We start from the raw sequence: 13,742 nt of genomic DNA, 5'->3' as shown, positions 1-13,742 counted from the left end.
ACAATATAAACAAAAATATTGATTAATAATTAAACCATAGTGGAAAAATATGAGGAATTGCATCAATTTGTGGGGCAAGAATGAAAAGAGTTACAAGACGGAAGAAAAAGGAAGTTGTCTGCAATAAAGCATAGCGTCATGGGACGGCAAAAATGATAACATTTTCACTGATATCATTGTTTTAAAGCTGAAAAAAGGATCAGTAACCCGAAAAATAGATCTGAGGACGTATCTCTGTGTGTTTTTGTCTGAGTTAATAAAATGGAAAATGAGAAAAAGCAGTTAAAAGATAGGGATGGTAGAATTTGAAAGTTCAATGTACATTGAATAGAAGTTATAGAAAGATAAAATAAAGAAAATGGAACAGGATTATGGCTAAATCATCTATTCTTGAAAAAAAGCAAGAAATAACAGATTAAGAAGTTACAAAGCAATATTGAATTATTTGGGGCATACAATTCCTCAAGCCTTTGTTATATTCAATACAAGAGACATAACAAATGAATCATGGCTTTTATTGTTTGCAAGCTAATAAGATATTCATAATTTAATGAAATTATGAGGAAGAAAACCCTCAAAATATACATGATGCCGAGTCATCTATTTAATTTACCATATTTACTTTTCTATCTCCCAAATGATGGCAAGGTTTATTCATTAGATGTAGAAACCTGTGTTTAATAACTGAGTTAGGTTAATACACAATTGCGGAAAAATCTCACTCAAGTAATTGTCCTTGCCATCTAATGACAGTCCTAAAAAAGAATTCCTTTAAATTTGTAATCACTTCTCCTTTTCTTCCTTAAACAGACGATCTTCCAAACTCTTGCATGGCTCCTGGAAATTTCACCCGGGTCACTGAGTTCATCCTCACAGGCGTCTCAGAGCGTCCAGACCTCCAGATCCCACTCTTCTTTGTGTTCCTGGTCATCTATGGACTGACCGTGGCCGGGAACCTGATCATCATCACTCTCACCAGTGCTGACTCTCGACTTCAGACCCCCATGTACTTTTTCCTCCGACATTTGGCTGTCATCAATCTTGGCAATTCTACTGTCATTGCCCCTAAAATGCTCATCAATTTTCTAGTAAAGAAGAAAACCACCTTCTACTATGAATGTGCCACCCAACTGGGAGTGTTCTTGGTTTTCATTGTAGCTGAGGTTCTCATGTTAGCTGTGATGGCCTATGACCGCTATGTGGCCATCTGTAACCCCCTGCTCTACATGGCGGTGGTGTCTCGGCGGATCTGCCTTCTGCTGGTGTCCGTCACATACCTCTACAGCTTTTCCACAGCTGTTGTGGCTTCATCTTGTGTATTCTCTGTGTCTTATTGCTCTTCCAATGTCATCAATCATTTTTTCTGTGATACTGTTGCTCTGCTAGCATTGTCCTGCTCTGATACTTACTTTCCAGAAACAGTTGTTTTTATATCTGCAGCTACAGATTTGGTTTTCTCCATGACTATAGTTCTTGTATCTTATTTCAACATTGTTTTGTCCATTCTAAGGATACGTTCATCAGAAGGAAGGAAAAAAGCCTTTTCCACGTGTGGTTCACATATGATGGCAGTCACAGTTTTCTATGGGACACTACTATTCATGTATGTGCAGCCTCAAACTAACCATTCAATGGATACTGATAAAATGGCTTCCGTGTTTTATACACTGGTGATCCCCATGCTGAATCCCATGATCTATAGCCTGCGGAATGAGGATGTGAAGGCTGCCTTAAAGAGATTTCTGCCAAACCCATGCTGTTCTTTTACATCCACGTGATTTTAGAACTCTATAGGTAAGTGAACAGACTGTTAAAATAGGCTGCCATTATGCTAGAGAAAGCAAAGATTAGGTGGATAACTTATACAGTGACAAGAATGTCATAATTTTGGGAATTTTAAGGGGCTAGCATTTGGTATGCAGTGATTTAAAAAAGGAACTGAAGGTCTTGGCCTTATGAGGTTATTAGAGAAAGAAAGCATTATTCACTAATTTTTCCAACTAGTATGCTGGTAGAAAGATTGAAAGTAGTATTTCTAGGTATCAGGAGAGATATATGTTAAAAGAATACATAAGTTTTATGGGACAAAGTATAAATTTTAATGAATGCAAATGTTAGAATAATTTTTTAAGAGCTCAAAGGAACTCAAAATGGAATGTGGAAAGTGAAAAAATTATCTACTGTATTAAAAATTTGTGAAATAATTTCTCCGAAGGGGCTGGGGCAAACGGTGCTGACCTAAGTAACGCTGAAAATGAATGGAGTATGTAAGACTAATGGCAAAAATAATCACATGTAGTACTGTACTCTAGTTATAGAGTTAGTTCTCATGTGGATATTGTTTAACAATTCTGGAACAATTATCCATGTTACTGGAATTAAACAATTAAGTAAACGGGTGGCAGGTAACTGGGGACAGCTTGCTCATTGTTGGGTAGGAGGTAACAGAAAAACAAAGAGAGGAAACCAGGATGATCCATATGATAACGGATTAGTGTCACAGACATCAGCGTGAACTCATGGTCAGCTTACTATAGATTCTGTGGGTTGTAAACAGAAATAGTTATAGACATATATACCCACATGAGTTAGTATAGACATGTATATTTCCTTACTCTGTTAGCTGAGAAAGCCTAGAATCTTGTGGACATCTCAGTAGCAACAAACACATCTACTGCCCAGATATTAGTTTCTAATAACAGTGTTCAATATAAGGAAATAGGTCTCCTTTGAGATTTGACTGATTCTATGACTGGGTGAGAAATTTATATGATGAGCAAAGAACATATTATAGTGTTTGAAATTAATAAAGTGCCTAGAAAGAAAGAGAGGAAACAAGTAAGAAAAGAGGGAAGGAGGGAAACAAGTAAGAAAAGAGGGAAGGAAGGAAGGAAGGAAGGAAGGAAGAAAGGAAGGAAGGATGGAAGGAAGGAAGGGAAAAAGGAAGGAAAGGAAGAAGGAAGGAAGGAAAGGAAGGAAGGAAGAAAAAGAAAGAGAGAAATAGAAGGAAAAACAATGATGAGATATGTCAAAATGACACAGGAGCCAACTGAAAGTGTTTCCAATGGCCAAAGCCAGAACAATTTAAGCAAGAAAATAAAGTAGAATTTTAGAGCTGAATTATTAGCCCAAGTATGAAATGTTTCAATGATAACATACTGGTGTGAATAAATGATTGAATAAATTATAAATAGGGGGCAAACATTCAAATCTCACAGGCAGAAGAATTCCAAATAATTTTTGTAGCTACTCCGCTCTCAAGGGGGTAGAGGAGAACTCTCCACTCCCTGTGTGTGAGTTGCACATAATGACTCCTCTCCAAAAATTATAATATAGAAAGAAAGGAATACCTGTATGGCGGAGAAACCTGACAAACCCTCCTTCAGCCATGTGATCAAGGTTACCATCAGCACTGACAAGTCACGTTGATAGTATGTACTCTTATGATGTGATGAGAATGTCAATTCACTTCCATGGTTCCCCCCCCAAAACTCATTACCTCCGTCTAATCTGAAGATAAAAACATCAGAAAAATCCCAATTGAGGAACATTTCAGAAAACACTTGATCAGTACTCCTCAAAATTGGCAGGGTCATAAAAAACAAGAAAAATCTGAGAAACTGTGACAGCCAAGAGGACATTAAGGAAACATGAGGACCATATATCGTGTTCTATCCTGGAGCAGATCTTGGAACAGAAAAAGGACTTGGGGTAAAAACTAAGAAAATCTGAATAAAGGGTGTACTTTAATTTATTAACAACAAGAACAAGAATATCTGACATTCATTAAATCATTCAGGTGGCTGAGTCTTACTGTGGCATCCCCAGCTTCTCTTCATATCAGTAAGTGGACTTTTATTTTTAAGACAAAAATCTGAAGGATGCACCAATGTATGAAACCAATTCTGGTATTTTCTTTAGCACAAATACTTGGGGTCTCTATTCTGGGAGAAGAAAGGCAAATGAAGAGATTGGGCCATCAGGAAGCATGGATTTGACCCCTGCTAGAACGACATGCTGAATGACATTCTGCACGTTTATTGTTTACCTCTCTAGGCTTGCATCTCCTTATGGGTATGATTAAGATATTGTGCTAGACACATGGTTTGTTATTATTTGTGTATATATATATTTATTGTGTTCCCAAGTTAATCCTAACAAATAACAGTAATCAGCATCCTGCTCTGGGTGATGGAGGGCAGGCACAAAACCTTGCTGAACTGTCTGTCTCACACATTTTCCTGACGTCCTTCTCTCAGGTCACTCAGCAGCGCTCCCTGAGTCACCCCCCAGAATCCTATTACTGCTCAAAGCACCACCAAGCATTAAAGATCCTACAATCAAAAAGGGAATTCTGATGGCTGGGAAAATTTGAAATCCAATGGTTCATATTTCTTGGAGGAACAGTTGTTCTTTTTGAAATTTCAAGGTTTATTTTATCTTCAATAATGCTTCTATTGCAAACTTGAATTCTGAAAGTTGTGTGTTTCTAATCTAAAATTTGACTTCATGTATATTGAAGTTGATTTCGCTGACAGATTTGGGATTCCAAGGATTCCACTTTTCTATTGTTGTCATGATCAGTCATTAAGAATGAAAAAATCTCTAACTACTATAGTGTATTTACTTTATTCTCACAAATTAATTCAATGTGATAACTCAGTAGGGATTTTAAGGTAAACGGTAATGCCCCAATGATACTCTCTCAGCAGAAATGATGAGAAATGTGTAACTTCATTAAAGAACTCCTGGGAGGTCTTCTGTTTATTCATGATACTGTGCACTAGTAATCTTGTTTGTGACAAGGGAGGAAATTGGTGTGGCATTGCAACCTGAGCTGTGAATTGCATATGGACACTTACACTGGTTGTACAATTCTAAAGAAGCGTATGAACTTAATACTCAACAAATCTGTCAGGTGGAATTCATGGATGATTCACTGTGTAAAGTTTCTGAACTCCTATATAAAAAGCTGTGATATGTTTTTCCATGACTCTCTATAGAATGACCACTCTGAATGATGTTTTATGCAACTGTTTACATTAATACTGTATTTTAGGCCAAAAACTATTAGACAATCAAATTTAATTTCTGGAAAAAAATATATATACCACTTAATTATAGAGAGGAATGACTTTGTCTAGGAACACTATCTATGCTCCTGTGTTAAGCACCATAGTTATTAATTCACCATCTAATATCAGACCATAAGTCATGGCATTTTATAATAAGACACAAGCAGAGATGGGACATTTGACCAATTGTGGTAGATTCTTTTGTAAATATAATTAATGAAGGAAAAACAGGCATTGTATATTCATAGAATAATTATTTAATATCCTAAACATATAATTCTTGCCTATATAATTTTGATCTTAATCATAGCTCACAAAATGTTATCAAGCTATCATTTTTACGTATTTGACACATTACATGTTTCTGTGAAATATTTAGTGTCTATATATCATGTAAACCGAAATGTAACGTTCTGAGCCTCTCCCCATTATATTGAAGCCCAGTGTTATAATAGTTGGAAGTTTCTTTAATAGAAAATTGTGTGGTGGATTTACCCAATAGATATGTTCCTTGTGTATATAAATCAATTTAACAAATTTCTAAAAGAAATGTTCTTATCCAGCTATCTATTGTAAGGAGACGGGAGATAAAGAGAAATTCATGTTTTCTCTTAATATGAATATAGAATGAAAACATTTGGTACTGGTCCTAAGAGTAAGGAGATTACTACATTTTATGTAAGAAAATCAGTAGAGGAAATGTCTTGGAGGATGGAAGAAGTTGCTATGAGATGGTTACAGGAAGGAAATTTATGTTTGTGCCTATGAAGAGGAGAGAAGAATTCTAGAGAGGGGTTTCTTCAAATGAGTTTATGCACCATTATCATATTTCACAATGTAGCGAATCTTGGAAAGGGTTTCTTTGATGAAATAGCCTAGAACAGAGTAGCACAGAACACAAAATAGAAAACAAGTAAGGCGTCTCATGTAATGACAGGAACTAAGATATGAGCACAAAATTTGAGAGTAGAAAATGAATGCCATGTTTTGAAAACTGCTAGAACGCCAATGCGGCTGGACTGTAGTGATCCAGACAGAGATGTGGAGATGAGTCTGCCGTGGATAACAGGGCCCTTTGAAATGACAAAACAAAGACCTATCGTTGTAGAGTCTTGTTCCCTTACAACCAGCTGAGTGAGCTTAGGCAAGTCATCAAAACTCTTTGTCAGTTCCCTATGGTCACTGAGTGTCATCTCTATGTTGAAATAATTGTACTGGAAAACAACACACTAGTCAGCAATGTTGAATCCTCCACCAGGTAAGAGGAGCACAAAACCAATAAAGCCCTCTGTTTCCTGAATGTCTTCTCTCATGTCTTTCTATCGGTGAGAATGGACACAGCGGTAAAAGAAACTCTTGTCTAATGAACTGTTCCTTACTAATTAAGTTATCCAGAGTGTTTTCTACTCAACTCTCTGTAACTTAGGGAGAAGAAACGTGAGGCATTCCAAAGAAAAGTTTTGTTTTACCACTTGCACTAACATTGTGAAAAAGCCTTTAGTTGATACTTCACATTGTCTCTTTATTTTATCACAAAATTATTGATGAATGGCCCTAGTTTAAGAATGGGCAGCTAGAGCAGAAGATTTAATAAGCAAGGGAGCCTCATAGTGCTTTGGAAGCTCTTTATTTCCTGAAATTATGTAAGGGAACTCGTAAATCCACTAAAAATAGGAAAGAATGAAATTATTCAGTGTCTTTTACTATACACCCACTTGGTAATCAATGTTAAAACACTGATAGCTTTCTTCATAATAGTACAAAATGGAAATATTTCAACCTTCTACCAGCAGATAAAAATATGAATTATGGTACACAAATAAAATGAAATACTACCAGTGATAACACGGGATGAAACTGTCCATATGATGTGCAACAACACAGATGAATTTCAATAGCATTAAATAGAACAATAGAAACCAGACAGAAACGTACTTTATCATTCATTTATATGAAGTTCTAAAACAAGTAAAAGGAATCTATGGGGATAGAAATCATAGTAATTGTGGCTTGCTATACAGTGTGGAGAAATTTACTGCAACGAGACATTGAGGAACATTTTGGGGTGATGGAAATACTCTCTAATTGGCAGCAGCAGTAACACAAGTGTCATCAGTTTTTACATGTCATCCATGTACACTTGACATTTTATTGTAACTGAAATATACCTTAATAATTTCATGTTTTAAAAGAAACCAGTGCAAATGTCATTTTTAATGCTATTTTTAATTTGTTTCTCAGAAGCATTCCCTGAATTTCTATGTAATCCATGTAGGCAAACTAGGATTTTGTAGACAAAAGGATACATAAAATTATTATAAATATATATGTCTATAATTTACTTGATAAATTTCCAAACCATATATTTAGTTTCCAGTGTTTTTCCATACTAATAATACTCTTCTAGGGTTGTTTATATATTATAACAATGTTTATTACTTTGCAGAACAGATTTCCAGAAGCAAGTTTTATACCCAATGAAGATATGCATATTTTCAACTGTTTTTGGACCTAAGGCAAGAAGTTTGGAATAATTATGTTCCTCAGTTCATGACTCTTTTCATTACTGGGCCAGGCAAAGGCCTTCTCTTTTCTTAATTAATTAATTAATTAATTTTATTTATTTTTTTGTGAGGAAGACCAGCCCTGAGCTAACATTCAATGCCAATCCTCCTCTTTTTTGCTGAGGAAGACTGGCTCCAGGCTAACATCCGTGCCCATCTTCCTCTACTTTATATGGGATGCCACCACAGCACGGCTTAAGCGGTGCATCTGTGCGCACCCGGGATCCGAACCTGCGAACCCCCGACGCAGCAGCGAAGCGCACGCACTTAACTGCTTGTGCCACTGGGCAGGCCCCTTCTTAATTTATTTTTTATTCCAATGTGTTATGGGCTGAATTGTGTCCCACCAAAATTCATGTGTTGAAGACTTAAACCCTGTATCTCAGAATTTGACCATATTTGGAGATAAAACCTTTAAAGAGGCAATTAAGTAAAAATGTAATCATTAGGTGGGCCCTAATCCAATATGGTTGGTATTATTATAAGAATAGGGAATTAGGACACGGAGAGAGATACCAGACATGTACACAGACCCAACAATGACCGTGTGATGACATAGCAAGAAAGTGGCCATCTGCAAGCCAAGGAGAAGTCGCAGAAGAAACCAAACCTGCCAGTCCTTTGATTTGGGCCTTCTAGGCTCAAGAGCTCAGAAAATACATTTCTGTTGTTTAACCCACCCAGTCGGGGGTATTTTGTTATGACAGCACCAGCAAACTGATATATCCTCATCTTTATTTCTATATTCAGTCCCCTCTGCCACCACCAGGTTACCATCCCAATGTATTTTCTGTGAATCTGTTTGTTTTCTTGTGTCCTTAGAAAATGTACTTTAGTGTTGCGTGTGCATGTGTTTATACTTTACACAAATGTCATTGTGTATCTCAAATTCCAGCTTTAAATTTAAGATCTACAGGGGAAAATTTTCTGACAAAAATAACTATTATTGCAAAGAGGACTTAATTTCCAAAAAAGAGAATTGTCCCAGGGCAATTTCATTTCTGCATAATTCTATTAGCCATCACATGCATAAACAATATATCTATAGTATTCGGTGTTTAAAGAATTTATTTGTGTTACAGGATTTTTAATGACATAACACAAGTGCTTTATTTTTAAGTACCGTATTTGACTCTTCTCTAGTAGCTCTTCTACCTTTTTTCACCTGAAATAAAATCGGAAAGGAAAGAGTAAAATAATAATTTTAGTACCTGAAAATTGTTTTTTGGAGAATCCGTTCTCCTTTTAACATATGTTACAATAGAACCACCACATTCTGGAAATAATGACTATGCTAATTGTATTTTTTGAAATAAAAGTGGAAAAAACAACAGAGAAATCAGCATAATAAAAATACTATTTATAGACAGATTCTGTTCTAATTTCACTGCTAGACCATTGGTTTCTAGCTCTTCAATGTTGCATTTTGCAACAATGAACCTCTGAATGCAAATAAGTTACTTTGACAGACACACTTTAATCACTGTGCCCCTTAGCTGTCATGGAGTTGCACTGACTCCAATAATGTAGGCCCCGACTGTATCAAAGACTCAAGCAGCATCTGGTTGAACTCCTAGAGGGAGATCTTGTTGAGGAACCAACCCCAAGTTGCCTCCTCCCCAAGGATTTAGGGGGCAATTTGTGGATCCTAGAATCACCTGTGGTGTCCTTTAGGTCTCAAGGTTTATAGAGCCCATCAGCTCTCATTGCCACAGCCACATATTGATTCTCCCTAAGAACCTGAAGCAGAGTCTCCACTACAGGTGGGTAGAAAATATGTATCTTATTTTTGTACAATGGCCTTTAAAAGATGCAAAACTGTATTTGAAATGAGCCACTTCACTTACATTTTGGAAGCCATTGGGCATTATATACAATCAAAGAATACAATGCTTCAACTGAGGTTTGTTTCCAAGATTTATAACAGTTTTGGGGAACACAGGATGCCAAATATGGTCCAGATTTATGTTTCCAAATTAGAACTTGGCATTATTACATCTTATGTACTTAAATAAATTATATCACTACTGAAACAATGGATTTTTACTCACTGAGATCTTTTATATCATAGTTTCATTTCCATAATATTAGCTGAAATGAAAATGGGATGTTTCACAGGATAACTTGTGAAAGAAAACTGGATACACAACTTCCAAAACTCCATGAGATGCTCCTTTTGAAAGTATAACTATACATTCCAAATTTTCTCAGGAAAATTTTCCATTAACTCTGATGACATACAGGCAAAATATATATGTATAGATAGATAGATAGATATAGATATCACTATAGATATATACACATAATATGTAATAAATGCAGTAATGGAGTATGTTTAATCATCTTTCTTATACTAAAATAAACGTGCCAACATTTTAATTGAGAAGATTTCAAAAAGAAAGACTTCTGTTTAAAGGAAGTGACAGCATAAGCAGGAGCAAGACTTTAAAGAAACTGCAGACACCTAGATTCCTGGTTTAATAGGACAGAAGAACCTCTATAACATTCTCAAGGAGAAAATAACCCACAAAGAATATGTTCATTTCCTGGGTTGCCCTTAGTTCAACTGACCTACAGTAGAATATTCAACAATATATTTACTTTCTTTTTATTCTTCCTTTTAATTTTATAATAAAAAATAATTCTAAGTACATAGAAACTATTTCCATAAGCACTTTTTAATACTGTTATTATTACTTATTAAACATAAAACATTGGTGCTGATTTTAAGACAAATCATTTACCTTTTTACGCTCCCAGTTACTCATCAGTATTCATAAGAAGTATGAAAATGAATAGAGTATGATCAGGAATGACATGCTTAAATACTCCAAATTTCAAGCATGTTAGCCTCATTGACACTATGTTCTTTTCCAGTTTCTAATCACATGGGGCCACTGCTACAGACGGTGGGGAGACTTCTTTCAGATAACGCGCCACCTCTCACAACTAAGTGGAGTCATATCAGAGGAGTCAATATGAGTAAGGACATGGATGGTCAGAGGTGAAAATGTATGTTCAATGTGTGCCTGGTAGGGTAGTATGACTAGAAATTTGATATGGACCTGATTATGGAAGGTGTGGAAATTAAGGCTAAAGCGTATTTCAATTATCCTAAAAAAGAGCTCTGATGTATATCTTAATTACATAAAGATTTAATGACTGTCATTTGCCTGCCAGCTAATGTGAGAGAACCATGACATGGAGACCAAGAAGGATGCAATAGTCAATGACAGTGTCAATGAAAGCTTGACTTGAGAAAGTAGAAGAGGGGCATGGTTAAGATCAGGAAGTATTTATGGAAATTGGCAAATAATATCGTATGGAGCTTTGAAAGAGAACATTCGAGAATGAATATATGTTTGTGATTTAAAGCAGTTGTTTTTTTAAATTTATGATTGCAATTTAAAATAAAGTATATATGGGCCAGCCTGGTGGCATAGTTGTTAAGTTTGTGTACTTCATTTCAGCAGCCCAGGGTACATGGGTTCAGATCCCAGGCACGGACATACACACTGCTCATCAAGCCGTGCTGTGGTGGTATCCCATATACAAAGTAGAGGAAGATTGGCACAGATATTAGCTCAGGGCCAATCTTCCTCACCAAAAAAAAAAGTATATAACCAGCAACACACCAGATTTCAGCAGAAATAGAAGAGCTGATATAATGTAGAAGCATTCTAAATTGTTTTTGCTGATAGTTGATACATTTGCCAAGGGAGACAGTAGAGAAACTGAAAGCTTCTGCTAAAAGTTAGACCTTATGTTAAACAATGATATGCTCTCTACCCTCTGGAACTTAACTCCAAGTCTTCAGATAAGAGACTATGACAAGACTTCTTTGAGCCAGGTGCCCCTGCACTGGATCTATCAGTTGCGATTGTGAAGAGACTAATAGGCTTAGACAGGAACAGGTGACCATCCTCGAAAAAAAATCTCTAGGAAAACATTCAGTTATATTGTAACAGTATGCTGCTTCTTTGGTAAATATATGGAATGTAATTATCATAGATACTGTATAAAATAAGGATGTTTAGTCCTATTACAATATGAAAAATATCAAAATGTGAAAAAATATCAAAAAAAGATGAACTGAAAATTAAAGCCAGATATATTTTATAAATTTTTTAAATAAAGTTATGAAAGTATATAAATAAAAAATACAAATTAATAATAAAAACGGTGAAAAAAATATGAGGAATTGCATCAACTTATGGGACAAGGAGGAAAAGAGTGAAGAGAGGGAAGGAAAAGGAAGTTGAATCTAGTAAAGCCTAGTGGGATGGGATTCTAAAAATGATAACATTTTCACAGACATCATTTTTTAAAAGCTGAAGGAGAAGTAGTAACCTGAAAAATACATCTGAGGACATATCTGTGTGTATTTTTGTCTCAGTCAATAAAATAGAAAAGGAGAAAAAGCAGTTAACAGACATAGATGGAGAATTTGCAAGTTTAATGTACATTGAATAGAAGTTATAGAAAGATAGAATAAAAAAAGGAGCAGGGTAATGGCTAAATCATTTATTCTTGAGAAAAAGCAAGAAATCTCAGATTAGAAAATCACAAAGAAACATTGAAATATTTGGGGCATACCAGTCCTTGAGCCTTTCTCACACTTAATGCATAAAACAAGATATGAATCATGGCTTCTATTGCCTCCAAGCTAATAAGATATTTATAATGCAATAAGATTGTGAGAAAGTAAATCCTCAAAATATGTATGACGCTGAGTCATTTATTTAATTTACCATACTTGCTTTTTCTCTCTCCCAAATGATTGCAAAGTTTATTAGACTTAGAACCTTAAGTTTAATAACTGAGTTACATTAATACATGATTGCAGTAATTCTCACCTAAGGAATTGCCCTTTCCATCTAATGGCAGTCGTAGAAAAGAATTCTGTAAATTTGTAACCACTTCTCCTTTTCTTCTCTAAACAGTTGAATATCCAAACTCTTACATGGCTCCTGGAAATTTCACCCGGGTCACTGAGTTTATTCTCACAGGCGTCTCAGACTGTCCAGACCTCCAGATCCCACTCTTCTTTGTGTTCCTGGTCATCTATGGACTGACCGTGGCAGGAAATCTGAGCATCATCACTCTCACCAATGTTGACTCTCAACTTCAGACCTCTATGTACTTCTTCCTCCGACATGTGGCTGTCATCAGTCTTGGCAATTCTACTGTCATTGCCCCTAATATGCTCATCAATTTTTTAGTAATGAAGGAAACCACCGTCTACTATGAATGTGCCACCCAACTGGGAGTGTTCTTGGTCTTCATTGCAGCTGAGGTTCTCATGTTAGCTGTGATGGCCTATGACCGCTATGTGGCCATCTGTAACCCCCTGCTCTACATGGCGGTGGTGTCTCGGCGGATCTGCCTTCTGCTGGTGTCCCTCACATACCTCTACAGCTTTTCCACAGCTGTTGTGGTTTCATCTTGTGTATTCTCTGTGTCTTATTGCTCTTCCAATGTCATCAATCACTTTTTCTGTGATACTGTTGCTCTGCTAGCATTGTCCTGCTCTGATACTTACTTTGCAGAAACAGTAGTTTTTATATCTGCAGCTACAAATTTGATTTTTTCCTTAATTATAGTTCTAGTATCTTATTTCAACATTGTATTTTCCATTCTAAGGATACGTTCATCAGAAGGAAGGAAAAGAACCTTTTCCACGTGTGCTTCACATATGACGGCAGTCACAGTTTTCTATGGGACCCTACTCTTTACGTATGTGCAGCCTCGAACTAACCATTCATCAGATACTGATAAATTGGCCTCCGTGTTTTATACCATGGTGATTCCCATGCTGAATCCCATGATCTACAGCCTACGGAATAACGACGTGAGGGCTGCCTTAAACAGGTTTCGGACAAATTTATGCTGTTCTTTTAAATAAATGTGATTTTAGAACTCTACAGGTAAATGAAGAGATGTTTAAGATAGGCTGCCATTGTGTCAGAGAAAGCTAAGGGTAGGTGGCTGACCTCTAGGTTTACAAGTATCTAAACCTGTGAATTAATAGTGGCTAGGAGTTGGGAAGCAGTGAATTAAAGAATAAACTGCAGGTCTCAGAATTATGAGGTTAATACAGAAA

General features: G+C 36.1%; 2 protein-coding genes across 2 annotated transcripts; both read left to right on the top strand.

Moving 5' to 3' along the window:
* Positions 1 to 815: 815 nt before the first annotated feature.
* LOC131395361 (olfactory receptor 8J3-like) lies at positions 816 to 1,778 on the top strand. The gene has a single exon (XM_058527271.1). It carries the CDS (start codon positions 831 to 833, stop codon positions 1,776 to 1,778), a length of 948 nt encoding a protein of 315 aa, XP_058383254.1. The 5' UTR covers positions 816 to 830.
* Positions 1,779 to 12,510: 10,732 nt separating this feature from the next.
* On the top strand, positions 12,511 to 13,544 carry LOC131395083 (olfactory receptor 8J1-like). The gene has a single exon (XM_058526885.1). The coding sequence runs from the start codon at positions 12,603 to 12,605 to the stop codon at positions 13,542 to 13,544; it is 942 nt and encodes a 313-aa protein (XP_058382868.1). The 5' UTR covers positions 12,511 to 12,602.
* The last annotated feature ends 198 nt before the right edge of the window (positions 13,545 to 13,742 follow it).

This window comes from Diceros bicornis, chromosome 31 (genome assembly GCF_020826845.1).
Source record: "Diceros bicornis minor isolate mBicDic1 chromosome 31, mDicBic1.mat.cur, whole genome shotgun sequence".
NCBI classification, from domain to species: Eukaryota; Metazoa; Chordata; class Mammalia; order Perissodactyla; family Rhinocerotidae; genus Diceros; species Diceros bicornis.
The sequence above is the reverse complement of the archived record's forward strand: the minus strand, read 5'-3'. Positions and strand labels throughout refer to the sequence as shown.

Coding starts and splice junctions, on each gene's coding strand:
- LOC131395361 (XM_058527271.1), top strand. CDS start 831: ATGGCTCCTGGAAATTTCACCCGGGTCACTGAGTTCATCCTCACAGGC.
- LOC131395083 (XM_058526885.1), top strand. CDS start 12,603: ATGGCTCCTGGAAATTTCACCCGGGTCACTGAGTTTATTCTCACAGGC.